At 42.7% G+C, this 26,705-nt stretch overlaps 1 protein-coding gene across 8 annotated transcripts; it reads left to right on the top strand.

Moving 5' to 3' along the window:
• Window positions 1-25,822, top strand: RBL1 (RB transcriptional corepressor like 1). Of its 8 annotated transcripts, XM_071455398.1 has the most exons (22): window positions 1-160; window positions 276-409; window positions 1,317-1,517; window positions 2,826-2,890; window positions 2,982-3,110; window positions 3,216-3,376; window positions 4,125-4,174; window positions 5,827-6,010; window positions 7,442-7,608; window positions 9,533-9,645; window positions 10,103-10,206; window positions 10,749-10,886; window positions 12,701-12,865; window positions 13,035-13,170; window positions 14,673-14,939; window positions 17,053-17,231; window positions 19,069-19,245; window positions 20,629-20,700; window positions 20,884-20,968; window positions 22,669-22,835; window positions 23,246-23,410; window positions 23,648-25,822. In XM_071455398.1, exons 1-22 carry the CDS (start codon window positions 29-31, stop codon window positions 23,816-23,818), a joined length of 3,162 nt encoding a protein of 1,053 aa, XP_071311499.1. In that variant the 5' UTR covers window positions 1-28; the 3' UTR covers window positions 23,819-25,822. The 8 variants fall into 8 exon arrangements, with proteins under 8 accessions (XP_071311499.1, XP_071311501.1, XP_071311498.1 ...); XM_071455400.1 differs by lacking the exon at window positions 2,982-3,110; XM_071455397.1 differs by having other exon boundaries at window positions 2,982-3,376; window positions 17,107-17,231.
• The last annotated feature ends 883 nt before the right edge of the window (window positions 25,823-26,705 follow it).

The following is a 26,705-nucleotide window of genomic DNA, read 5'->3' as shown; positions in this document are numbered from 1 at the left end:
CGGCAGTTTTGGCGCGCGCTCTGCCGCCATGTCCCGCCCGGGGGCCGCCGATCCCGGCGCCGCCGTGGAGCGGCTTTGCCGGGAGCTCAACCTGGATGCGGCGAGCGCGGCCGAGGCGCTGCGCGACTTCACGGCCCTGCGGGGCACCTACAGCCTGGAGGTGAGCGGGGCCGGGTGGGGCCGGGCGGGTGGGGGCGGGCGCCGGCGCCGTCCCGCCCCGGCCGAGCCCGCGGGACGCGGCGCTGCCCCGGTGACGGCGGCGCCCGTGCCCGCAGGGCGAAGCGCTGCACTGGTTGGCCTGCGCGCTGTACGTCGCCTGCCGCCGGAGCCGCGTGCCCACCGTGGGGAGCAGCCCGATGGAGGGGAACGGCGTCTCCCTGACCCGCATCCTGCGCTCCGCACGCCTCAGGTGAGCGCCCCGCCCGCGGGCCGGGCTCTGCCGGTGCCGAGCGCCAGGAGCGCCCTGCCCTGCCCTGCCCTGCCAGAGCCGCTAGTCCAGGCGCCGCTCCTTCGCTCCCAGCGCTGCCAGCCGCGGCGGGCTTAAAGCAGTAAATCCGCTGTTACTACAAATGGAAATTAGATGCAAACACTAATTTCCAACTTCAAGCCTTTAGGAAACCACCTGTGTCGGACCAGCAGCTGTTCTACACACGCCAGTTGTTTCTCTCAGTAGTTAATTTTACCACAAACATCTCGGCGCGTGCCCTCCCGGTACAAGGTGTGTCTGGCTCAGGATTCAGGCCAAATTTCGACGGAGTGCTGGTTTTTCTGGGAACACAGCACTGTTGATCACAGAACTCACCTTCTGCACGGCCCCCGGCAGCCGCTGCCCTGTCGCTGCCCTGGGGACACGGAGCCCGGAATGTTGCTCTTGCTCGTTCCATTTAAAGACCCCACTTCCCGCTGAGCTGCTGGAGGGTTTGTCAGTTATTTACATCCCCAGCTGACAGGTTTTTGTGCAGGTAACTTTGACAGGCATCTACTCTTGGCTTGTTTTGTTGTCTGTCCTGCCTCTGCCTCAACACACACAGAGCTGTGCCTGCACTTTGCTGCCCACCCCTGCCCTGCCATGCTGGCAGCCTCCATATCAAGTTAATGTTCCCGTGCCTTAAAGGGGGTCAAGGAGAAATCCCAGAGTGGTAAAAGGCAAAAAAGCTGATAACATACAGTTTGGGAGTTTTATCAAAATAAATTGTAAACCCACATAGTAATTATGTCAGTCTTTAAAGGAGTGAATATGTTGCATTTTGGCTTTTTAAAATTTTAGAATGGAAATTAGTTAAAGGTCAAAACAGACTTTTCTTTTTTCTTTTAAGTTTAATTCAGTTTTTTAGCAAAATGAAGAAGTGGATGGACATGTCAAACCTGCCCCAGGAATTCCGAGAGCGAGTTGAGAGGCTGGAGAGAAATTTTGAAGTGTCAACTGTGATTTTCAAAAAGTTTGAACCAATATTTTTTGATATATTTCAAAACCCTTTTGAAGAAAGTTCCAAACCACATCGAAGCAGGAAGCAGAGGTATTTTTTAGATTTGATGTGACTTTTCCCTGGAAAGAGTTATACTCAATATAAGTTTATGAAAATTAATTTCCAGAGTGATGGTGTCTCTTTGACTCTGAAATGCAGCCAGTGCAGAGCCACCCCTGAGCCTGGTGGGTGCCGCTCAGGCCAGCTGGGCTTCACAGGAGCTGTTACACAGGAGCTGTCCCACAGTGAGGATGTCAGGGTGTGGTGGGGACAGGTACCATGAGGTGGGTTAGCTCCAAGGTACAGTGAGATCAACACTTGAAATGTTTAGCAGAAATAGCTGAAATAGCACAGGAGTGTTTTGTCTTGGCACAGTGCTGGCTGGGGGCTGGTGTCACACCATGATCCCTCTGCTCAGGGGCTGTCACATCCCTGTCACCTCCACGCTGCTGGCTGCTTGCCATGGTTGCCAGATGAGTGGGAACACCAAATGGGAGGAAGTTACAGCTGATGTGCTCATTTTTATGACAAATTTGGGAACGTGTGGTGTCATCTTCAACTGACACATGGAACGTCTGCCTTATTGAAAGGAGCTCATCCACACTCCCTGCAAGAATATGTGGCTGTGACAGCTTTGTAGTGAGATTGTAGCCTTGGGGATGAGGGAGCCAAGCTGTTGGCCTGCAAGGTGTTTTTGTCAGTTTATGTGTGTTCTCTGGATGTGAGGGGGGGGTAATTGTTCTGGTGCAATGCTCCAGTGTAGCTCCACATCCACAGGCAGTGTGCAGGGGGAGGTGCTTTGTTGGTGTTCCTTTCTCAGAGCAGTTTTGGTTGGTGCCACTGCAGCTTTGGCTGCTCTATGTGTTGAGTCATGTCTTCCTTGGTCTTCCAGCTCCATGGGCTTGGATAGTTCTGCAGCTGAACTGTAGTACGAGCTATAATTGCCTGTTCTGAAGGGACGGCTGATGCTTTAGTAAAATATTTTGGAAAAACCATCAATGGAATATATATAGCCTTTGTCACCTCCCCACCTGTGGCTGTGGGACGGTTCTGTGGGAAGTGTGACACCAGCAGAATAGTGTGGCAGGGTCAGAGGCCAGAGGCAGCCTTTGGCTTGGGAACAGGGTTGGAAAGTTGTAGATGTGTGCAGGACACTCTGGAGCCAGGTCAGGCATTGTCTGTCAGGCAGTGAGAGCTGAACTCAGGACATGTAGCTTATACTGTGCCTTAGTGTGAAATTAAGACAGCAGCTCCAGCTGTTGTTTTGAACAGGAAATGGAATGAAATTTGAACTGTAGAACAAGGTCTGGCTTCCTGGAACTGAGGAATGACTTCTCCCCCTATTTTTCTTGTTGGCAGGCGGGTGCCATGCAGCGTCAAAGATCTCTTCAACTTCTGCTGGACTCTCTTTGTGTACACTAAGGGTAGGATGCTTGCTTTGCCTGCATGGTTTGTATACATTCCCAGCTGTGAACTTCTGTTGTGTTGCTTGACGTGATGTGCTGTCTCTTAAAGGTAATTTCCGTATGATTGGAGATGATTTAGTAAATTCCTATCATTTACTTCTGTGCTGCTTGGACCTGATTTTTGCCAATGCCCTTCTGTGTCCAAACAGAAGAGATTTGCTAAATCCATCATTTAAAGGTATGGTGGGGATAGATTATTTACAATCGACTGTGCTTTGTTCTCTTGGCTCATTTGAAATGAAGTTGAAGGTTGGTTGTCTTCCCCCCTCCTCCTGGTTCCCAGGCTTACCAGTGGAATTCCACACTCTGGAGATGAAAGCCTCTGAGGATCCTCCCTGCATCATTGCCACGCTCTGCGAGCTGCACGACGGGCTCCTTGTGGAGGCGAAGGGCATCAAGGAGCACTACTTCAAACCATACATTGCAAAGCTGTTTGATAGGAAGGTACATCTTGTGAGTTTTATCAGCACTTGCTGGTGCTCCGTGGTGGTCTCAAGATCATTTAAGTCCTGCAGGTTCCACAGGGGAAAGCAAAGGAACTTGTTAATGAGCAAAGGAACTCAGACTGGCTCAGGTTTTCTTTGTATTTTAGCAGGAGCAGAATTCCCTCACACTTTTAATGCTGTGTGCTGTAAGGTCTCCCCTGTTTCAGCTTTTTATGTCAGTGAAGAATCTTTACTTTCCTTTCTTGGCAATGTGAAACTGAATCATGAAGGATGGTATTTTCTTCAGGCAAAAAAAAAAGTGATCTCCTTGTGAAAGAATTGTATGGAATGTCTGTCAATGGGGTGTGTGTCCTGCTCCTTTTCTTGAAGTTGAGCAAAATGCTTTGAAAGGAGAGGTTGAGTTTGCAGATGTACAAATTGTCCTGTCTAGTTCTGATCCTGGAAATGTTTTCCAAGCTCTGTGGAAGCTTCTTTGTAGTTGCGCATCGAGCCAGTCCCTAAGCCAGCAGTGAGCAGATGTTGCATTGCAGGGCTGGCTCTGAGCAATGAATTTGTCTGGAGCTTGGATCCAGTTGGGCGTTGTGCTCTGTCTTGGTAATGGCACTGTAGCCCTTTGGTCCAGGCCAAAAAAAAAAAGAGTCCAGTTATGCACCTAAATCTCGTTATTTTGACTAAAACCATCATGCTCTCACACTTGAAGCAGTTTTGATTTTATTATCTAAGATACTTCTGCTTTTTATTCTTAGATCTTAAAAGGAGATTGTTTGTTGGATCTTTGCAACTTTACAGAAAATAGGTAAGTTACAGCTTTTGTTCTCAATCACAGGGCTTGGTTCATGTCTAAAGCACAGGCCTTTGTGTACTGAATCTCAGTTTTACCATTCCATTGTGTTTCCATATCTAATGGGTTTTGAGTATTTGACCACCAAAGCTGCTCTCTGGTTGAAACACTTTCTGGATCAGAGGTGTGGCCAGTGTCAGGAGTTCAAGCTGCAGGGATTTTTTCTTGATACCAGGTTTTTTGGTGCTTGCTCTGATTTTCTGGCAACCGTAATCTTTGAATAATGTAATGCAAACTAAAACCTTGGCTCTGAAGGTTGCAGATGTGTTTCTGTACACATATTATTTCCAAGTAGGGAAATCTCTGAATTTATTTCTCTATCTGTAATTGAGTGTATAAATCTGTGCATATGGCAGATGGACTCAAAAGAAAAGGAAGCAACAATTGCAAAACCACAAAAAAGAGGTGAACAATTTCGATGGGAGGGAAGTGTAGTTGTTTCAGAAACTCTGAATTCGCTTCTGAAAGCTACTTTAAATGCAAACTATAAAAAATCCTTGTCAATTTTTTTGCCTTTTGCAAAAATACCTATTAATTTGTTTCTTCCTTTTGTTTGTGAGCTTTTAACTTGTTGGTTTGCTTTGGGAATTTTGAGCAAAGACTCAGTTGTTTTAACAATGTAGGTAACACCTCAATTTAGATATAAACTTGTTTCTTTGATCATTGAAAATTGAATTTCTCCTAGTATTTCTACTTTAAGATTAATAGTCTTCCTTCAGTAACACCGTCATATGGAATGACACAGTAGTCCCTGTTCTTTTGCAAGTAGTCTGACATCTCAAAGACTCTTGTTAGCATCTCTGGGGTTTTTTTTTGTCCAGCTTTCCACAGACCTTTACATTTTCCTAAATGTCATGGGGCAGCTGAACCTGTGATACAGTGAGGTTTTCTGTGGGATCACAGCATTGCTTGTGTCATGAATACATTGTTATATTCCATTATTATACATGCTGGAACTGCATTCCTGGCCCTACTGCAGGCAGGATTATTGGTGCAAGCCATTTCTGATTTTCATCCAGAAGTTCCATTCTGCTTCCCAAGTATATGTTTAAAGCCTTGCAACCTTGGTGGGATTAAACATTCCTTTTTTCCAGCTGGGTTTGGTGGAATAAAGAAAATTAAGGATCTGTTTGGTATCACATGTCAGTAATGATTTTAGAAATAAAAGCCAGTCAGGTAACTCCTCACTTTCCCCTCCTCTGCACCATTAGGAAAATTATGGGCTACAGAGTGGCAAACCCAGAAGTGCAGCAGTTGGGTGCAGTTCTCCCTGGTGCACAGATTTAACCAACCTCTGATCAGCTGAGCACTTCCAGATTGGTTTATTCACAACTGGCATGAAAGCAAAGTTATTTTTTCCCTCTTCTTACTGATATCCAAATTCTGGTGGAAGAGTGATTCCTACAGTGATCCTGGAGAGGTTTTGGGTCCAAGGACAGGCAGGGATGACCAGGGGCAGGTTGCTCAGGGAGGTGGGAGCAGCACTGCTGCCCAGAGCATTAAACTCTGACCCTGTGTTGTTTGGGGCAGCACCTGAGCTCCTGGGGCACCTTCTTTGTTTCTTCAGTAGTTAAACCTTTGCTATCAAACCTGGGCTTCTCTTTCAGCAAAGCACTGAATAAAGAGTATGAAGAGTATGTTCTGACCGTGGGTGACTTTGATGAGAGAGTTTTCCTGGGAGCTGATGCTGAAGAAGAAATTGGCACTCGAAAATTCCCTGCAGATGTGCCAGGAGAGAAAACAGCAGCAAGAGCTCACATGGAGTGTCATCTGCAGCAGCATTTTGAAAAGGTGATTCATTTAACATGACAAGCTCACTTGAAGATCTCCTTCAAGTTTTCTCACCCTTATACACTCTTTGAATCATTGAGGTGACTTGAAATTTCTTCTTCCTGAGAGGAAGATGGTGAACACAGGCTTCAGTGCTGTCTTGCTATAAGGAGAAAAGGTGGTATCTTTTTTCCTGAGGAATCTTTAAAATAACTATTCCTTAAACAGAATGAGTGCACTTTCATGTGTATAGTTTGTTTTTGTCCAAGAAAAATCAGTAATTAATACCCAAATATGTAGGTCTTAGTTTTGATCAATCTTCATTTATATAATCATCCCACAAAACCTTGACAGTGGATTAGTTTTCCCACTGTTTCATTTCTTAGGAAAAGAAAAGTCAACTTTCCTACTTTTCTATGGAAAATAAGATTCACACATAAGCCTTAACAAAGTCTCTCTTCATTACAAAAAGTAGCCTATAAACAGAGTTAGTGTTTCACTGTGTTTAAAAATGTATCTAATGAAGCTGACATGCGGGAAAACAGTTGCTTGATGACTTTTTAATCTTTGATAAGGGGGGAAAATAGTATTGGCTGTGTGAAAGAGCCATATACTGTTTGATTTACATGTCAATTAAAAAAATCAAAATTCTTTTTCTATGATACTGGTGCAAGTGTAAATGAATCATAGGTCTTGGCTTTTTCTCCCAAATATAAGTATATTCTATAATCAGGCACATTAAAGGTGGGAGTTTGGAAAGGGTTTTTTTAATTCTGAGCTTCAGTTTCTGTAGTACAATAATATTACTGTTTATGCATAACAACTGCAGGCTTCACCTTTTCTCACTATTTGCCTTGTATCTTCAGAATGTTGTCAGTTCAGATAATTAAATCCAAAAACTTTATTGCGTCACTTCTAGAGAGCAGGATACAAATAGGTAAGTACAGTTCACAGAGCTCCATCTGCTCAGTGCCACTTCATCCTTTGGATGGAGGATGTAGGGAGGCCCATTTCCCAGGGAGTGTTCTCCTGTGAACCTCTCCTGGGCAGCTCTGCCACCCACTCCTTGTGTCACCCAGCTAATGCAGTCAGCGGCTGAGAATGGAAGCATGTGCTTCCTCTTCCTTGCCCTGTATTTTCAAAGTTCAAATAAGCCTAAAAAGTTACAGGTTTTAAGATTTTAGGTTTTGTTTTACTGTGTTTTAGTTGTAAAATCCCTTTGAGCCAATTTTTGTCTGCGCAAAGATTTGTTATATTTTCTATTTATGGAGTCCTGAGAAAACTTTGGCTCATTTTTAGTCACTTCTGAGGTCTAAGGTGAAGCCTTCACATGGTTCTACTAATGGTGTAATTTTAATCTTTGAAGGAATTTTGCACGAGATGCTCATTTGGAAGGTAATTGAAACAGTTTTGTTGGCTGATTTCTATTTATTATTTTTCTCTGTCTGACAGAAAAGATCCTTTGCACCTTCAACCCCACTGACTGGCAGAAGATACCTGCGAGAAAAGGAAACTGCCTTCACTCCTGTGGCTTCAGCCACACAGAGCGTGAGCCGTTTGCAGAGCATGGTGGCTGGGTTGAAAAATGCACCAAGTGAACAACTTACAGCTATTTTTGAGTGAGTATGTCCACTTCAGCTGCTTTCATTGACACAGAAACTCATCTTTTGGCTTTTTTTCCCTTTGGGGCAGAATATTTTGGTCTGTGTTTCTGTATTATTTCTTGTTGAAGGATCTTCTGTTTTCTCAATGATCTTGTCTGGAGAAGGATGGCTGAACACACACCCCCCCCCTCCCCATCTGACTTGTCACCACCATTGTGTTAACGGAGCTTCAGCTTTTGCTGATCTTGATTTATCTGTCTGCTTGAAAGCCAAATGCCTTTTTTATTTATTATTTACATTTTAAACAAGTACTTATCAATTAAAAGATGTGGTAACCATGTTGACAGAGGTTTTGAAGAAGGGCTTGTTCAGGTGAACAAGCTGCAGTCTTTGCCCTCAGCTGGGAAGATAAAACTAAAAGCACTTACAGGCTGCCCATTTTTCCTTGACTCTACTGCAGGGTGTGTTGGTCTTACCCCATGGCACAAGGATGAGCCTCTCAGTGACCCTGGTCACTGTCAGTGCTGACCTGGAGTAGCAGCAGCCATGTTTCCCACTCAGGATGTTCTGGTGGCTGTTCCCTGAGCACACTTCAGGTTACTGCCTTCCTCCCTGAGCACAGCTCATAAAGAGCAGTAATTGAATAGTAAATACCTGTAAAGTTGCTGGGTGTTTGCCTAATATCTTTCCAAGCTGAGGTCCTGCTGTGTTACAGTGTAAGGTCTCCAGATATATTTTTACAAATCAGAATGGAGATTTAGTATTAGCACTTAATATTTGAAGACCAAAAGCAATGTTCTTTTTAAAGTAACCATTATGAACAGGTGAAAAATATTATTTTCTGTTCTCATCTTTGGAGTCACGTACATTTGAAAGTTTGCTAGCACTAGTTCCTAAAAGTTTTCAACTGTGCTCTGTGGGATGCATTTGTTTAGAATGTTTCTTTGATTGTTTTTATAAGGACTGATACTATTTATACTCTACAGTTAAGACATTAATGTGTCTGTAATCTCTAATAAAACATGTGTTTGTTCCAAATTATAAACCAGCCTGTCAAGAAAGAGGTAAATATTAAAATGGGAACAAGAATTGAATGAGCCTTTGGCAAGAGCTGTGATGAGTACTTTGCTCATCCGGGATGTGGGTTCAGCAAGCACTCAGGTCTGTGTACTGTGTCCCTGGAAGAAATCGACAAACTATAGTTTGGACTGTGTAATCTTCTATGCTTTTCAGTATTTTCTTTTTCAAATTAAAATTCCATGGAAAAGCTTTGAAGTTAATTAGAAGGCTTTGTTCAAAGAGAAACCTTAGCTGATTTTAGTTCTAGCTTTTCAGAGTAATTCAGTGTCTTAATTTGACACAAGCCACGGGCTGCTGTCCTCTAAAACAGGATTGCTGGAAAGTTCAGAAGCATTTAGATTGAGCATCTCCAACTAGAGATATTATGGCCCTTTTTTATGGCAGTAACAATGTGGAGTTCATCAGTTCCCCCAGTCTTGGTAGGAAATGGGAAGATGCTGCTGCCTCTTCCCTCTAAACTTTTCTGTGCTGCCTCAAACTGAGCCTGGCCAGTGTGGTGTTGTGGGTGCCTTTGGTTGGTTGGTTGGCTGTTGCAGTATCCTCCTCACTCCTGGCAGGTTCATCTTTCTCCTCCCTGCTGCTGTGGTTCTTGCTTTCTTCTATGTTTATTCAAGGTCTGCAGATCCTCCCTGGCTGGGAAGGGAAGGGATCCTTCCCTGGTTAGGAAGGGTGGACATGATACTTGTGTATGTCTTATGTTTTCCTCTGTCTGTGTAATACAGGTTCTTGCTGACGAGGAATGCTTGGTGTAATTGGCCTGTCTTTTTATTCTGATTTTATGGTTGTTGTTTCTTGATATTTATTTTTTAAACTGGTTATTAATTGGTATAAACAAGGCTTTCTTTGCCTTTGGCTTCAGGTCTTGTGCCCGCAGCCCCTTGGAAAGCATCATGAGCAGAGTGAAGGAAATTGGTGAGACCTTCTGTTGCTGCTACACTCAGTCAACAGATGAACAGCCAGGATCTCACATAGGTATGGACTGAAAAGCATGGGGTGTTTCAAAATACTAAACCAGGGCAAACAGAATGCATACCTATACTGTTTTCTGTATTTATTACAGTGAAGCTGGTTTTATCCCAGGATACACCCAAGCAGAAAACTGCTGCTGTCAAATAGTACACTGTAAAATATAAAAAGTTATGGCAGAGTAATCCCAAGACTGCAGTTCAAACTGGGATAACCAAGAAATTATGGAAAAGCAAAATTACATCGCAAGAAATATTACAAGAAATAATCCTTTAAAATGTTTATGGAATTTCATGCTGTGTCTGGGACTAGTGGATTTCTGAACTTTTTTTTTTGTTTGCAAAGTATATATATATACTCACGTGAACTATTGTTTTGATGAGAACAGGTGCTGGTCAGTTTAGTCTTAACCCTGTTTGTGCCAGTGGCATTTGACTTAATCTCTGTTGATTTTAAATTTCAGATTTTGCTGTAAACAGATTAAAACTGGCAGAGATCTTGTATTATAAAATCTTGGAGACTATAATAGTGCAAGAAACACGGAGACTGCATGGCAAGGATCTGACTGTAAGTAAAGAACCAGTGAAAGATGAGAACACTTTTTGTAGCTGTTTCTTCGAGTTTATCTTCAGGCAGTTTCAGAACAAAGTACTGTAAAGCACTCTGTGTATGTTGTTAATACTAAAAAGGGGAAATACATGGGAGCTGCCAAAATGTATTTTTCTTCTACAATTTAGACCAGTATAACTATCATAACTAAACATTTCAATTTCTGTTGCGTTCTAGAATTACAACTTTATGGACTGATAACTTTTATTATCTTCTTTACCCAATGAGCAGTACCAATGCTTCATGTTAGTCAGCACTACAGTTGCTCTGCTTTATAATGCACAGCAATGAGGCCAGTTCATTTGTCCATAGCATGCAAAATGTGATCATTTTGGTGTTGTTACTCTACTTCTATTCTCCTCAACTTCCCTGTAAAAAGGAGGTTGTGGATGGGAGAAGACAGCTTCTTTCCAACAATAAGCTGTGTAGTATTAGTGCCACAAAATTCCAACTCGTGTTTCCCAAATGTGAGGCCAGTGGCATTGATGTGCTCTCTGCAGGCTCTCCTGGAGCAGGATGTCTTTCACCGCTCCCTCCTGGCGTGCTGCTTGGAGATCGTGCTCTTCGCCTACAGCTCCCCTCGCACCTTCCCCTGGATCATTGAAGTTCTTGACATCAGGCCATTCTACTTCTATAAGGTAAATAAGCGCTGGCTTAGGACAGGATTGGTATTCAAAATGGCATGATACTGGATTAAGAGTCATAGAGTCCTCCCTAGGGAGTCAGGTAAGACAAGGACTGACATTAAGTGTGCATTAGGATATCACTATAGGACACAAAGTAACACGACGTGGACACGCTGCTCTTTCAAGGTAAGAAGAGACTTTTTAATTTCTGACTCCAACATTTATAGATTTCCAAAAGTGACAGCGGATTGGAGGGTGACAGTGCCACCTCTCCAATGACTCTGGACAAACCAACAGTCCATAGATTTCTCCTTCTCCATAAAAGAATGCAAAACAGTAAGTTATTTACATAAAGTGTGTGAGAAAGCTCATTACAAGAATGTAAACATCAGAAGGCTTAGAAAATCTTAAAAAATCAGGGCAACATCAGGCCTATTCTAAATGCTGGCTGTCCTGAAATGTATTACTTGGAAGGTATAATGCCAGAGCTGAAGCTGAAATATAAAGAACAAAACCCATTTTGTAAATTGTACTGATCTGTAACATACTGCCCATCAACTTCTACTAGACCAAAGCCTTCAAGCATATATTTTGTTGATCTTTATATTTATTGACTACAGTGTAGTTCTGAAATAGCAGATACAGATCTGAAATGTTGGCTTTGGCTGCTACTACTTATCACAGGCTTGCTTTGCTAAGTTTGGGGGCTTTTCCTTTATGTAACAAAACATAGAATATCTTTTCCAGAGTTTTCTCTGGTTTTGCTCTTCATTTAACCACATTTTCCCCACTTCCAATGTAACTTGATTTTTGACTACTTCAATCCTTTTATCACCTATCCATATACCTCCAGTTTTTGCTGGATGCCTAGCAGCTTACGGGGGTTAGTTCTGAATAAATCAAGTAGTTCTCTTTAGATGACAGCAAGCGAAAAATGGAAGCCTTTGAGAAAGCTGGTTCATTATCTGTCCTTCCTTTTTCCTTTACTCCTCAGCTGTGCTGTAACAAATCTGTCAATATGGCTGTGGCTGTTGGTAGCCTCCCTCAAAACTGGTGCACATCCAACTTTATGGAACAGATTTATGTTTGATTTGAATTTTCTCAGCTATTCAGTGTATATTCTTGCAGCACTCTTATTTGGACAAAAATTGCCATTACAGCGGTCTCACACAAGAGAGACTTGTGACATTTGTAACTTTGTTCTCTAGGTGTATCTTCTTCTGTAGCAGGAATAACCAAAACTGGTCTTCCATGGAATTTTTGTGGCATTTCCATCCTTGGAGCTTTAGCAAAACAGGCTGAATGCTCCTCTGATAGGAATGACACAGGGAGGATCTTGTGTTGGAGTATGATACTGCAGTCAGCTCTGTTCAACCCCCATTTATCCATGTCAAGGGTTCTGAGTGCTTCTTAAATGAAACTTTAAAGCAGTGGTTTTCAGCTCCTCATGTTATGGGCTGCTTGTTTGCAAGAGCTGAAATGCTGGGGCTTTCACATCCCCTGCTGAGCAGCTGTACCTGATCACATGTCCCAGGTCATTGCTGCATGTTCCCAGTGCTTTCACTTGTGCACAGTTAGCAGTGGTGAGAGAGGCCCTAAAAACCGTGGAGTGGATTGTTGTGCACTAGTGGCATATCTGCTATCCTCTTCCAGCCCCAGGTTGCTTTGGAAAAGGGGGTTAAACGAACAGGGTTGGGGAAGATGAAGATGTGAGGTGGAGCCTGGAGCACTCTGTGTTGACATTTTGAACAGGAGCCTGAAATAAATAACAGTTAGATGGTGTTAAACATGAGCAATGTGACATTGCTGTGTGTCATTGCCATCAGGTTATTGAAGTGCTGATTCGGTCTGAGGAAGGACTTTCCAGAGACATGGTGAAGCACCTCAATAGCGTTGAGGAACAGATTCTGGAGAGTCTGGCCTGGACTCGGAACTCAGCACTCTGGAATGCACTCGAGGCCTCAGAAAACAAAGTCCCAACTTGTGAAGAAGTATGTGATCTCATTCCTGTTACTAGGAAATTGATGTTCTTTTTCTCATTTTTTTAATTTGGAAATGTGTTCAAATGAGATTATTACTGCAGAAAATCTTCTATTAATAGATTGTCACAAAGAAGGGAAATTAATTTTTTGTCTTAGACTGACATTTCTTACTTCTCAGGTAATATTTCCCAGTAATTTTGAGGCCAGCAATGGAGGAAGTGGGTTTGGGCACTTGCCCATGATGCCATTATCTCCCATAATTCATCCTCGAGTGAAAGAGGTTCGGACAGATCTTGGTGGGAGTTTAAGACGAGGTAAGTTTAAGGCTTCTGATATTATTTGAATGTGTGAATTTGGGAAGAGGGTTACGATTCTTTGTAATTGGAAAAAGCATCCTTGAATCTGAATTGAGAGTTCAGAATTGTGAAGTTTATTTGAGCAAGAGAAGGTCTAGATGCACCCAGTCAAACCAGTGCTGTGACTAACTGGCTGCAGACAGCGCTCAGACAGTGCTTCCCTTCTGGACTAGAGAAGATTTTGCTGCTGGCTTGATGCCAGGGTGACCTTACTCTGAGATGGATTGTCATCAAACACTTATTGTCCATTGACGTTCGAATTTTTCCAGGGTTTTTTTGGGGTTTTTTTTGCTTTCTGTTAGTTTATGGTCAGTGAGTTTGACTGGATTTTAGGTGATTTTTTTTTTAGATATAGTGACAGAGCTACACTTAAATCCTGCTTCCTACAGAACTGTTTTTGTGTCGGGTGGAGGACAATTTGCCTACAGTGTTCTGTCCTCTGAAGCTGCTCTTTGCAGATTCCTGGATCTCACACAGAAGTGTCTCCTAACAGTGAGGGTGCAGAAGCAGTGCCAGTACTGATGTTTCCTTTGCATGCTTCTCTAGTTAGGAATTGCAGCTTTTGTTGTATCCCAGACACTGGTCCGTATGTTCTTGCACGTGCTCTGTGAACTGGTGGGCTGTGTAATGTTGTCTCCTTCAGTGTTTGTCTTGCAGCAAGACAAGGCTGTTTGGTGTTTTTTTTTAAATACTCCTTGGGAAGGAGATGTACAAGCAGTTTCTGTGTTAGGGCTTGCTGACGGAAGAGGAACCAGATTGGAGATGGTGTCTTACATATGTCTCTCAATCCCTGCAGTCTCCAATCAGTCTTACCTGGCCAGTTATCCAGATAATTTCTGACTCATGGGAAATAGGAAATTCTTGTCACTGTGATTGTCAGACTGCAGCAAAAAGCCTGTGAGCAGACGCCTGGTACATTAGTGCTGTGTATTTCAGGCTTATTACTGGAGCAAATGTTTGAAAGCAACAGGAAAGCCTGAGAGGAACTGGGGCTGTGTGAGAGTGGAGTCACCTGCCTGGGAGCAGTTTAGAGAGAGTTTGAAAGCCAGAACATAGGGAAGACAGCATGTCCAAGGAGTGTGGTCAGGGTTTCTGTAGAGGAAGGTATTCACAGGAGTAACACTTGCAAAAATTCCCTAATTGCTAGGCTGACTGGAGTAAGTACCTCTGATCCTGTGTGTTCCTCAGTCTCTGTGGATCAGAGTGACTGCTCAGCTTCCATGTGATACCTGATGGCAGAACTGCACTGTCTGGGGTGACTGCGAAACTGAAAAAAGTCAGACTACAGATCTTGTTCTTATCACCTCAGAACAGTGAACTCTGAGAGCAGGCCTGAGCTATAAGTGATCTCTGCTGCTGTAGTTGGAAGGTATCCTTTCACCTTCTCTGCAGAAGTATTTCCATTAAGCTGCTATTGTTAAGGTTTTGTCGGGTTTATTTTTTCTTCCTTGACATGCCAGACGTGCAGCCATTGTCTCCAATCTCCGTTCATGAGCGCTACAGTTCTCCTACAGCTGGAAGTGCTAAGAGAAGGCTCTTTGGAGATGACAGCCCCAAAGAAACGCAGATGGAAAAAATCTTAACGAAAGGAACTAAGCTGACAATTGCCCCAGCATCAAGCGTTGGTGCTGAAAACATGTCAGCATCTCCTGCCCAGACAGTGCTGACCATGACAACCACTACAGGACCAGGAAAAGCAGGACAGAAGGTCACTATCCCACTGCATGGTAGGAATTCTTGCTGCTTTTCTTCTCTACTAGGATATTTTCTTTAGTTTTAAGTTATACTTAGACCAACCATGCATCTTGAAAATGTGTTGCTTTTTCTTTCTGAAAAAACAGTTACTTTGTCAACAACAGCTGTCCTGGTTTAAAGGACAGGTGTCTGCCAAGGAAGGCAGGAACCTTCCTTGGAAAGGAGAATATGACCCCCTTCCCTCTGAATTATTATAACTTTGAAATGACGGGGCTTTCAGGCAAAGATACCAGAAAAGGAATAGCAGTTCCTTACTAGCGTGTGTGTGTGTGTATAACAAGGCAAACAAACACCAAGCCCGGCAGCACCGACCAGCAGACGCAGAGCCCCAGGGCCGGCCTTGTCCCGGCTGCAGGCACCTTCCCCTGCGGTGCAGTTCCGGGCACAGCCAGCAGGGGCGCTGCTGGCTCCCGGCCGGGCAGGGCGGGGCGATGATTCCCCTGGGGCTGCAGGGGGCGCTGGGGCGTAAGCTCGGCTGCCTCTCTGCGCACGGCAATGGCGGGCGGGGGTGGAAGGGATGGAGAAGGGGCTGCCTTTGGAACCCTCAGGGATGGCCGGTCCTGCTGCACCTCTGGCTGGGGAAACGGACTGCAGCAGGAACCTTGGAAGCAGCTGGAACGGCAGAGGCGAGCAGATCCTGTTGTAATGAATGAGATGTAGCAGAAACTGCAGAGCTGTGGCCCCTGTGGGGCACCCCGGCAGGCAGGGGTACGGCACTACAGGGTAGTGAAAACTCAGAGCAGCGGCAAAAGAAGAGCAGGGGTGGGCAGAGGTCTCCTCTGCAGCAGCATCACACAGCCAGGGAAATGCATCCTTCAGGATGGGGCTGGGGCTCAGGGTCCCGGTCTTTTCCCCTGAGGCACCCGAGCAGATGGCAGGGTCCTTTCCAATGAGGCACGGTGCCAGTGATGTCCCCGTTTGGTGGCTGCTCTCAGGAGCAAATGCTCACTCATGGCACAGAAGCAGGACAGGGCTGGGCTGCAGCAGCTGCAGCAGCAAATTCCCCCCATAAACAGCAGCTGGAGCATCCTGCTCCGAACCCAATGGCGAGAGAGGGCGAGGAGCTGAGCCCAGCCTCTCACTACCTGGCCAAACTTTCGGGGTATCTTTTACCTTCCAAAGAGAAAACCTGCCAGGTAAAGACAGTAGCCAGCCGAAACTTTCCCCATCCTTACCCTGAGCCAAGGCAACTCCTTTTATCTCTCTAAAGTACTGGTGGTTTTTGTCTCTTAGAAATGTATGGGAGAAAATTCCCTGAGAAAAAGAAAACAAAAGGAGCAATCCTAAGCTCCAACTGCTACTAAAAAGGTTAAGTTTATATTGACATCCCACCTTGGAGACATCTGATCCATGGCAAACACACTGAGGATTTCTCCTCTTGCAGAAAAGATCATGTTTGTGCTATTTCCAGTTTTGCCTTACACATTAATCAGTATTTCAGTTCTCAGCTCCATTAATGATTTACTGCAATTTGTCTTAATTTGGTCTGTTAAAATCTCAAAAGGCTCTGGAACTTCTAGGTAAGAGTTACGTGATAACATTAGCAAAATACTGTTAGACTTCTGTTTTGTGGAAGTTCGGTGATACTTGAATATTTCTGAAAATGAGCAATGAGATTTTTAGCCATTCTTAATTTAAAAATTGGGTCTATAGTTAAAGATTAAAATAAAAATTCTGCACTAATCATGTTTAAGGAGATTTTCAGCAAGATAATTTGTTTACTGAGGAAACTAATGAGGACTGTATAGGATATGCTGTCAGTTTTGCAGAATAAGAATAAAAAAAAAAAAATAATACCCACTTTCCCCCAACAGAGTGGAAAACCAAGTACAGAAATTGTGATTGCTTGTGAACTTTGTACTTTAAGATAACCTTTAGAAAAGATCATTCACATTCAGATTCTCCTTTTAAACCTTACCAGAAATGTAGTTTTTACTATTTCTGAAGACTCTGTGGGACAGACTGTAGTACAGAGGATGAGATGTCTTCAGTATCAAATGTTCATAAATGAGCTTGATTTGCTGTTTGACTTTGCAGCATGAAGAGAGCAACCAGTTTATTTCTAGGTATATGTATCCTCTCCAGGTATTTCAAATGACATGAGTGGAATCACCTTGATCCCCATTTCGATTAATTTAGGCCAGCCATGTAAAGTGGATGCTCAGGCTCCCTGCCACCCTCCTGGGAACCAAGGAGCAGAAGTGGTGCTGCCAGCGGCCAGCAAGCCGAAGAGAACGGGCTCCTTGGCACTGTTCTACAGGAAGGTGAGTGCCCTTCCTCAGGAGGGGGGCTGTACTTGTGCTCGTGGCCATGCTGGAGCCTGCCTCCCTGTGCAGCTCCCATTACCTTCAGTCTTCATGTGCCTTAAGCTTGGCACATGCAGTCCTTATATACCTTGAAGAAGAAGGAAAAAGATGTTGAGTGTTGCAGAGAGTCCAGTTTTCTCCTTCCCACCCATGAGATTTCTTTTTCTTTTTAATTAGGAGCTTCTATAAATAAATATCAAAGGCATACTTTACTTCAGATTTTACTTCTCTTGGCTATTTTGATTGCCCTCACATTTGCAAGGGTTAGACAGACCTGACATGAGAGGATTTTCCTGTGTGTCACTCATTCAAAGCTGCACTGCTGTGGATCCAGCATCTGGAGATGTTCCTTTGCCACTTTTAAGGCTGCCCAGCGGTGCTGATCTTGCTGGGCTGGGGGCTCAGGAAGCAGTGATGAATAACATAGTAGCTTAAGGTTTCTAAAAAGAATGAGTTTGAAATAATGCAGGATTTAAAGATTAAGTTAAGAACTGGGTGTCCTTCAGAGTAACTTCAGATGACTTACTTATAGTTGCTTTCATTTTCAGTGTGCATTTTGTGAAGGGTCTTTGGAGGAAGCAGGGTAACTTGGTCTAGATGACTACAAAGAATATATCCCTAAATTAGTCTCTCTCAAAAATACTAGAAGATTTTTCTTTGCTGTTATTTTCTTACTAAGTAAGTTATTTTCTGAGGTTTTCCCCTTTGAGGGTATCTGTATAGATACAATAGATCTTAAGAAGTTCTATCATGAACATTCTTTAAGGTACAGCTTAATAAAAAAATCATTTCTGATAACACTTGTAAGCCACATCCTTTGTCTGAACTATTGGTTCTTTAATTTTGCCAGTGACAGGCGGTTTCTCTGAGAAAGGATTAAGAATTGATCAGTCACCTGCCAGTTGGGAATGTTGCATTTTGGAAGTTTTACTCTCAGCTGGGGAGAACTTCAGGTGTAGCTGTGTCTTTGACTAAGCATGTCATAGACAACATAATTCCTCTTGTTATGAAAAACTAAAACCTTGACTTATATTTGTCGTTAAATTTTGACTTTCCATTTATAGTGATCATTGTACTCAGAATGATAATTTTCCCCTACTTTCCTTTCTTGCTTCTGTTTAGTAGAGCAAGTGAAAATGACACTACCCCTTCCTGCTTTCCAGCATAAGGAAAGTGCCTGATTAGTTAGTGAGGGATATGGTATAGAAGCTGTAGGCATAATGTTTTTAGGTGGATTTTCTGCAAGTGTTAGAGGTTCAACAGTTGGAGAGTGGACAGCTTAGTCTTTGAATCCCAAAATTCCAGATTTTGGTTGGAAAGGACCTAAAAGATCAAATCATTCCATCTCCTGCCATGGGCAGGGACACTTTCTGCTAGACCACGCCCCATCCAGTCTGGCCTTGAGCACTCCAGGAGAGGGCAAGAGCAGCTTCTCTGGGCACCGTGTGCCAGGGCTTCACCCCCCTCCCAGGGAAGAGTTCCCTCCCAGTATCCCATCTAACCCTGCCCTCTGGCAGTGGGAGCCATTGGCACTCCAGGCCTTTGTTCCAAATCCCTCTCCAGCTCTCCCAGAGTCCCCTTAGGCAGCAGAAAAGGCTCTAAGGCCTCTCTGGAACCTTTTCTTCTCCAGGCTGAACAACTCCCACCCTCCCAGATCTTTCATGGGAGAGGTGTTCCTTCCCTCTAATCATCTTCGTGGCCCTTATAGAATATCTCTGCTTTGATGTCTTTTATTTCTGCAGGCCAGGATAAGCTTGTTTGGCTTCACTCTTGACTGTGTGTCTTTTCCTTCCAGGTGTATCATTTGGCAAGCGTGCGCTTGCGTGATCTGTGCTTAAAACTGGATGTTTCCAATGACTTGCGCAGGAAGATATGGACATGTTTTGAATTCACATTGGTTCATTGTGCTGATCTTATGAAAGACAGGCATTTGGACCAGCTCCTCCTCTGTGCTTTTTATATCATGGCAAAGGTAACATGTAGTTTTAAGAAATTAATGGAATTTTATGTTCCATTTTATGTTCAAAATATCAGGTGTGTTCAGCATTTATAGTTTGATTCATTCGTGTCGTATTACTGGAGGGAAGGGGAAAGTCCTTCCAAGAAGTGGATGAAGTCTCAGTATGGTTTTTTCCTTGTTTTGCATATCTTAGCTCACTGGTTCATTGATGGAAATTCTTGACAGAGTTTTTGTTTTCTTCTTGAGTGCATTTACAGTAGCACCGGTTGACACAGACAAAGCACTGTGTGGTCTTATTGCCCTGTATTTGTTTTCTGTCCCATTTGTCATCTTGACAATCTGTTGATCTAAACTAAAAATTCCATTACAGTTACAGAATTAGGCAGGTGCAGAAATTTGCAGGAGCAAATTTATGTAAGGTGGTTTCTATTCCCAAAAATCCTTTTAGCTTTTGATGATTCAGGCTGAGGAATTGAGGTGGTTGCCTGTTGTATTTCATTTCTTATTTCATTTGCCAGCTTTAATTTAAGGTGGTGTTAAATTGGATTGTGAAACTGGACTATTGGTTTGACTCAAATTTGAGCTGATGGTTACAGTGTCCATCAAGCCTAATTCAGACACAAAATTCAGGAGGCTGGATTATCTTTTCTTGCGGGCAAATGAAGAGTAGCAGTGTGTGGAGGGAAACTGATGTTTAAATTGTGGCTACCTGTGCTCTTAACTGCAGCATGGGTTAGGTTCACCTGATGTCAACACTGATAGCAAAGCCATTTAATAGTGCTCTGTATTTTATCATGTAATTCATCAGTTGTTTTAGGGTTTTTTATAATCCAAGCTTTTGAATGCTGTCTCCAGTGCAGTGTGAGACCTGACAGCTTAGCCAGAGACATTGATACATTGTCTCCTGGCTCCTACTACAAAAACTGTTGCTTGTCTGCTCTTAAAATTACAAATGTATGGCTGAAAAACAGAACCCTTTAAGAAATAAGCTATTTTGAAATAAAAAAGCAAAGTGAAATTGCATGTGTGTACCTGCCTAATGTCTTGTTCAGGATTTCCCCGCTTTCTGTTTAGAAAAGTTAGGGATCCAGTTTCCAAATTCACAAAACACATTTTTGACTTAATAATATTTCCTTTCTTTAATTTGAAGTGTCATTGGAAGAAAAGTCTGGAAAGGAGTAATGCCTAAGCATCATAACTAACAAAAAGCTTTAGTAGCTAAGAAACAAGGAATTCCTGAACAAGAAAAATCTTTGTTGTTTCATGCTCTCATCACTAGAGATAATTTTTTAAATTATGTATCCATAGTAATACTCCTCAAAAAGCTAAATACTGGACCTAGGCAGTGCAGCCTTCACACTTGCACTTGGTCTTCAACAGCCTTTTCTTTTCCAGGTAACCAAAGAGGAAAGAACTTTTCAGGACATAATGAAAAGTTACAGAAATCAGCCCCAGGCAAACAGCCATGTAAGTCCATAACACTGGCTTTACTTTTTGTAAAGCTCAGAAGTGGCTTTTGAAGTCTTTGTGCTCATAAGAGAAGTCAAATCCTCTACAGTGTAATACTTGCTCCTGTTCAGTTGGATTTCATCTAGTCTCCTGACCTGCTTGCTTTCCTTGACAAGAGTGTTTTTCCTTGCTATCTTGTAGGTTTATAGGAGTGTCTTGTTGAGAAATACTTCTGATGATGTTCCATTGGACAAAAATGCAAACCCAGATATGGCGATGACAGAAGGTGAGTACAGCAAAGGAATTTGCTCTTTTCATTAACATACTTGGGGCTTTTAAAGAACTGGACAGTCAAGTAATAAGTGGAACAAGTTTTACAGTTTTAAGTGTATTAAAGAAAAATATATGTATTGTTGAAAAATAAACCATCTTGTAAGTAGCTCTCCTGTGTATTAGGTATGGAAAATAACACTTCCTAGTTGGAAAGCATATTTAATTTCATTTACCTAAATTTGGTTGCTCAGGGTGGAAGTGTTTTCTTAGTATGTCAATGATACTGTAGTTCTTGGATGGCAACACTGATAACAAAGAAGAATGAAGATTAACAGTACCTGGAATATTATGGTGGGTTTTTTTTTAATATCATCTATTCTGAAGACTGAAGTAGAAATAACTTGTTTCAAAAAAATAAAAATGCTAACTCTCCAGGACTGCCATTTTCTTATATTCAGGTTTCTTTTAAATAAGTAATGGTTTCTTTGCTCTGGGTTAGAGAAGAAAAGGGATAAGAGTAGTATTTGAGAAAAGCATGGAACTGTGCCATGCCTGTTTTGAGTGGCATGTCAGGAAAGTGAGAGATCACAAGCCCGTGTATGAACCCATGAGCAGATCTGTAGCCAGGACACACATAAAATTTAGTTTGTTCTTTGTGGCAAATTCCCTCTGGGTGGGATTCATCTGCCTTAATGAATATTAGAGCCATTTTTAAAGGGCTGTTGAGGATTCTGTCAGGGTCATGGAAAGTACTGATCTCCTCTAAATCCTGTCTGACACCTCCACAGTTACTGGATGACTTGGAGTATCTGAAGTGACACTGGGCTCTGGTATTTTGTCAGACAAATATACGTGGTTACAAAGTTCTTCAGTGTCTTTTCCTACCAGACTTTCTTCAGTTTATGGACTCATGTCTCCTTTACACAGTATTAACTCCGGGTCTTTTGATGCCAGTTCACAGGAGCTGTGCTTGTGTTGTGAGAGAAGGAAGGCAGATGGACAAAGGAGTCACTTATGGGTGTAAGCTGGAGCTTTGGATGTTTGTCTCAGTGCACTGATTGCCAGAGACTTTGTTTGCTGCTCTGTTTTACTTGGCAGACAGCAGAATGCAGGACACATAGAAGGTTGTGTTCAGTAGCACTTCAGCTTAATTAGGGGAGGGCAGACATCAACAGAAATACACCTGCTGTGTGGCTACAGCTTTTCCCACTTAACAGAACATGCCTGAACAAATGGCATCATGACTTCCTTGGTCCAGATCTGAGTTGAGCGCCAAGTTTTTCTCTGCTAGCTGATCACAACAGACTTTCAGAGAAGCCAAAAGCTGGGAGCTGTCAAACTGCTTAAAATTTAGTTTTAAGACCAAGTAATGGCTTTGTACCACTCCCCACACTCTCCAGAATAAACATGGAAGAAGGGGTCAGTTGTGCTACAGTTTGCTGCTACAGCTATTTCCAAGTTTGGAATAAAGGTTGATACTGGCCTTTTTAGACATAACCCACAAGCCTGCTCACAGCAAATGGTAGCTCCTCCTGATGTTCATAACCACCTGCAGCACAGCCTGCTCCTGGCTCAAGCACATTTCTTGAATTCCTGTCATTGACTGGTCAATGTATGGACAAGTTCTTGCCAGCTGGACATCGTAAGTTCAACTCTGAAGTGCCTGGTTTGCCAATGCTGTAGTTTTGAAATCTGAAGCTCTCTTATTGTTAGACTCATCTATGAAAGCTGGCAGCTCCTTGGGACGGTCCACAGCAGAGAATTTGAGTGAGTCAGAAACAGAGGAGAGAGGAGATCTTATTAAATTTTACAACGCAGTCTACGTAGGAAGAGTAAAGTCATTTGTACTGAAGTACGATATCACAAACCAGGATCATCTGGTAAGTAAAGTATTTTGGAATTAATACAGAGTCATTTTTTCTGGCAGTTAAATGTATGTCAGTGACTTTGTCTTGTCTCCTGATGTGGGTCAAGTCAGATAATTGGAGGTAATGGTATGAGCCCTTGCTTTAACAGTCTTTCAAGAGGACAAATGTAGATGCTGCTCAGTTTGCAAACCCATTTCTAACTTCTTTACATCAGTGCAATACTTACTTGCTCAAATGCCTGTAGACTGTCTGTGTAAGGCATCTGGAAGAATAATTCTGTTGCTTGGTCGTTACTTGAATTATTGTTTCACTGTCACGAGATAAAATATTCTAAAGAAGACCTGGAAGTGTATGAATGTTCTCTTGTGTGAGGTTCCTGCTGTCAGGATGTTCGGATTGAGCAGCCGTGTCCTCTCGTGCAGGTGGAGGCGCCGCCGCTGTCGCCGTTCCCCAGCATCCGGCAGCAGGCGGTGTCACCGCGGCGCATCTCACAGCAGCACTCGGTGTTCGTGTCCCCGCACAAGAACGGCGCCTGCCTCACGCCCCGCACTGCTCTGCTCTACAGGTTCAATGGCAGCCCCTCCAAGGTACAGACAAAAACAAATGGTTGAGAAAGGGTTAATTGTCTTCTAATTAGGATGTGGTCTAGTGCAGCTCTGATGTGTTATAATGAATAGTCTCTCACTTTGCACTGAAAGGTAGAATTCTGTATGTAGACTCCATCACTCAGAGGTGCAGGATAATCTGTTGTTCTCTGATATTTCAGACATAGAGCAAGTTTGAAATGGAGTCAGAGTAACTCATTATTTTTGTCTTGATCGCAGAGTTTGAAGGACATCAACAATATGATAAAACAAGGTGAACATAGGAGTAAGAAGCGAGCAATAACAATTGACAGTGACACTGAATCCCCTTCAAAGCGACTCTGCCAGGAAAATGATGATGTTCTACTAAAACGTCTGCAGGATGTTGTCAGTGAGAGAGCAAATCACTAAAAAACTTCTGCTTTCTGTGGGATCTCTTAAGTTACGGAGCTGGATACAGCTGTTGTGCTATTTATTTCTTGGTTTTGTATATAGACAACTGTCAAGTTCCTTCAACACTGAACTTTCACCTGACTTGCACAGGACGCAAAAAGTAAAGAGTTATGTAGGAAATGCCAGCGATCTTCATGCCCAAAGACCACGCTGTGCTATAACTTACTCTGAGCTGTTTTAGCAAAAGAGTGTTCTGTGAAAGCCATATTGGATGTTTTCAAGCCTAATTTGGAGCATCATGAATTCTGAGTGTAACTCAGCTTGTAATACCAGTTTTATTATTAGGATAAGAGTGATAAAGAAGTTAGTGAAATCAGTGAAGTTTCCTCAAGCTTTTGGCATTTAGAGAAGAAACTTACAAAGTGCCTTATTTGAAAAGAATACAGAATTTTATGTATTATTTTACTGTGGAGTAACTGGAGGGAAAATAAATTAATTATTTAGCCTCAGGAAGAGCTGAGTAGTTTTGAACTGTCAGAACTTATGTTAAAGTGTAGGTTGTGACATGTATCTGACAGCTTTTGCAGTAACAAAGGCAATAATCTAAAAACACAAATAGTGGCGACTTAGGCTGGACTCTGGTAAAGCCCTGAGATGCAGTTCTGTGAGCCTGGATTCCCTTTCTTTTGAGCCACTGGTGCTCCATGTTGGAAGCCACAGAGCAGCCTGCCCTAGATGCTGTTCATACAGATGGCAGCTCACCCATGAGAAAATACAGTTACAGCTGAAATCAGCAACTGGGGTTTGGCCATGTTAAAGCTGTTCAAATGCTTTAACAAAAATTCATTTAACAAATTGAATGTCTTTTTTTTTCCTGAAGACCTTTAGCCTCTTGTGTAGTATCTACACTGAATGTAAGCCCATCACATAAGGAGGTGTGTATGTGTGAGGTTTTATAGCTGTTGAAGGCTTGGGTTCACTGGAAAAGTAGAAATTCCAGCATCCAATTCTTGTGACTGAGTTTTTAATGCTGAAGATTTGGTAGGGTCTATTTTACCAAAATGGAGAAAAGTCAGGGTTTACTCATTACTGTAAATCAGTAGTTTGATCTTATTTTATAATTGTATTTAAGGTTAGAGCCATAGAGAAACTTCTCAGCACTGTAATTTTCAGTTTCTGTGTAACTCAACTGAAAAAAAAAAGAACAACTACACAGGACTTATTTGAGGGATTCTGTTTCCTTCATTGGCTGGGTGGGTTAGTATGTGAGATCCACAGGTCATGGGGAGAACACTGCCATGATTTTGAGCAGCCTCAGCAATGATGAAGGAGAAATTAATTTCTAAGTGTAGGTGTGCAGGGACACTACTCAGCAATGAGTAAAAAGTTTACAAACTTGGTTTTGAGTCATTAACTACTTGAATATTTGATATTTTTTTAAACTTTTTTACTTTCAAAAAAAGGTGCTTGCCCATGGAGAGCTGCAGTATGAGGAAATGGCTGTGCAGTGGAATAGGTTTCATGTAGCAATTTAATTTTAATCAAGTTTTAATGTTTCTCATCAGATTTTGAGATAAAAAGTGGAGGATTGCAGTCTTTCTGCAATAGGATAGGAAATTTATGGTTAGGCATGACAGCATCAGTCTTTCCATGGTATTGTACGATGAGAGTTTACAACGATTGACATAGTTTTAATTCAATATCATGTGCACATCTCCTGGTGTCTCTGCTCCTCACACTGTCACTGCCTTCTCTGACAGTAGACAACTGATGGAGCCAAAATTCTTATTAACTATTATGTATAGTGCTTCTTCATTAGGAAAATGAATGTACTACAACTGGATGCAGCTCAGAATTCTTCACCTTTTTAGGTGATCTAAAAACTGTTTTGGGCTTGTTGAACAGCTAAAACAATATGGAATGGACAAAATGGAATGAACAAAATGGAATTTTTGTAACGGTTTTAAAGTGCCTTCACATGTAAATCTGTATTTTATAATAAACAACTAAAAAGCATTTTAATCTGTGTTACTGTATTTCCTGTTGTTTTGCTGTGCCAGTTCATTAAACAATGCCTTCTTATCTGCATTTTCTGTAATATCAAAGACCTTCATCATTTTTGTGCTCCCTCAGATTTCTTTGGGATTTTTTTTTCTGTTTGAATTCATGACATTTCATGTGTTTTGTCTGAAGTTTCCTCCAGACGTTTCTTTACTGTTTGTATTTCGGTCAGGGGTGGATTTTGGGAGAAGGTGAGTAATATATTGCATGAAGTCACCAAAAAGCACCAGAAGGGAGAGAACCCTGCAGTGACAGGTGATGTGTCCACAGAGGCAGGTGTGACTCCAGCAAAGCTGAGCTGTGGGCTCCTAGTTCATCTCTGAGCACTGCAGGCATGAGCTCCAGGTGCTGGTCCTGGCTGCCTTGCTCCCAGATGTGTTTAAGAACCAGCCTTGGACAGGTTCAGATCTGTACCAGCTGGTGTCATGCTGGTTTTGTTGTTCCAGGTAAGCATAAAGCTGGCAGGAACTCAGCTTTTCAAATAACTCTTGTTCATCTGCTCTATGAGGGAAAAAAGGCCAATTTGTGCAGATTCTGCTGTAATGACTTCTTTGTTGCCAGAGCTTTTGCTTTAAAAGACTAATCTCTAGTTCATAGAATCACAGAATCATGGAATATTCGAAGTTGGAAGGGACCCACAAGGATCATCAAAGTCCAACGCCCTGCCCTGCACAAGACACCCCAAAAATCAGCATCATAGAATAGCTTGGTTTGGAGAGGACCCTCAAAATCATCTCGTTCCTCACCCTGTGCCTGGGAGTGTTGTCCAAGTGCTCCTGGAGCTCTGGCAGCCTTGAGGCTGTCCTCATTCCATGGGGAGCCTGTTCAGTGCCCAACCACCCTC

Source organism: Agelaius tricolor, unplaced genomic scaffold (assembly GCF_023055355.1).
Source record: "Agelaius tricolor isolate 1412-34295 unplaced genomic scaffold, bAgeTri1.0.p SCAF_49, whole genome shotgun sequence".
In the NCBI taxonomy this organism is placed as follows: domain Eukaryota; kingdom Metazoa; phylum Chordata; class Aves; order Passeriformes; family Icteridae; genus Agelaius; species Agelaius tricolor.
Note: the sequence above shows the minus strand (reverse complement) of the source record. Positions and strands in the feature narration are given on the sequence as shown.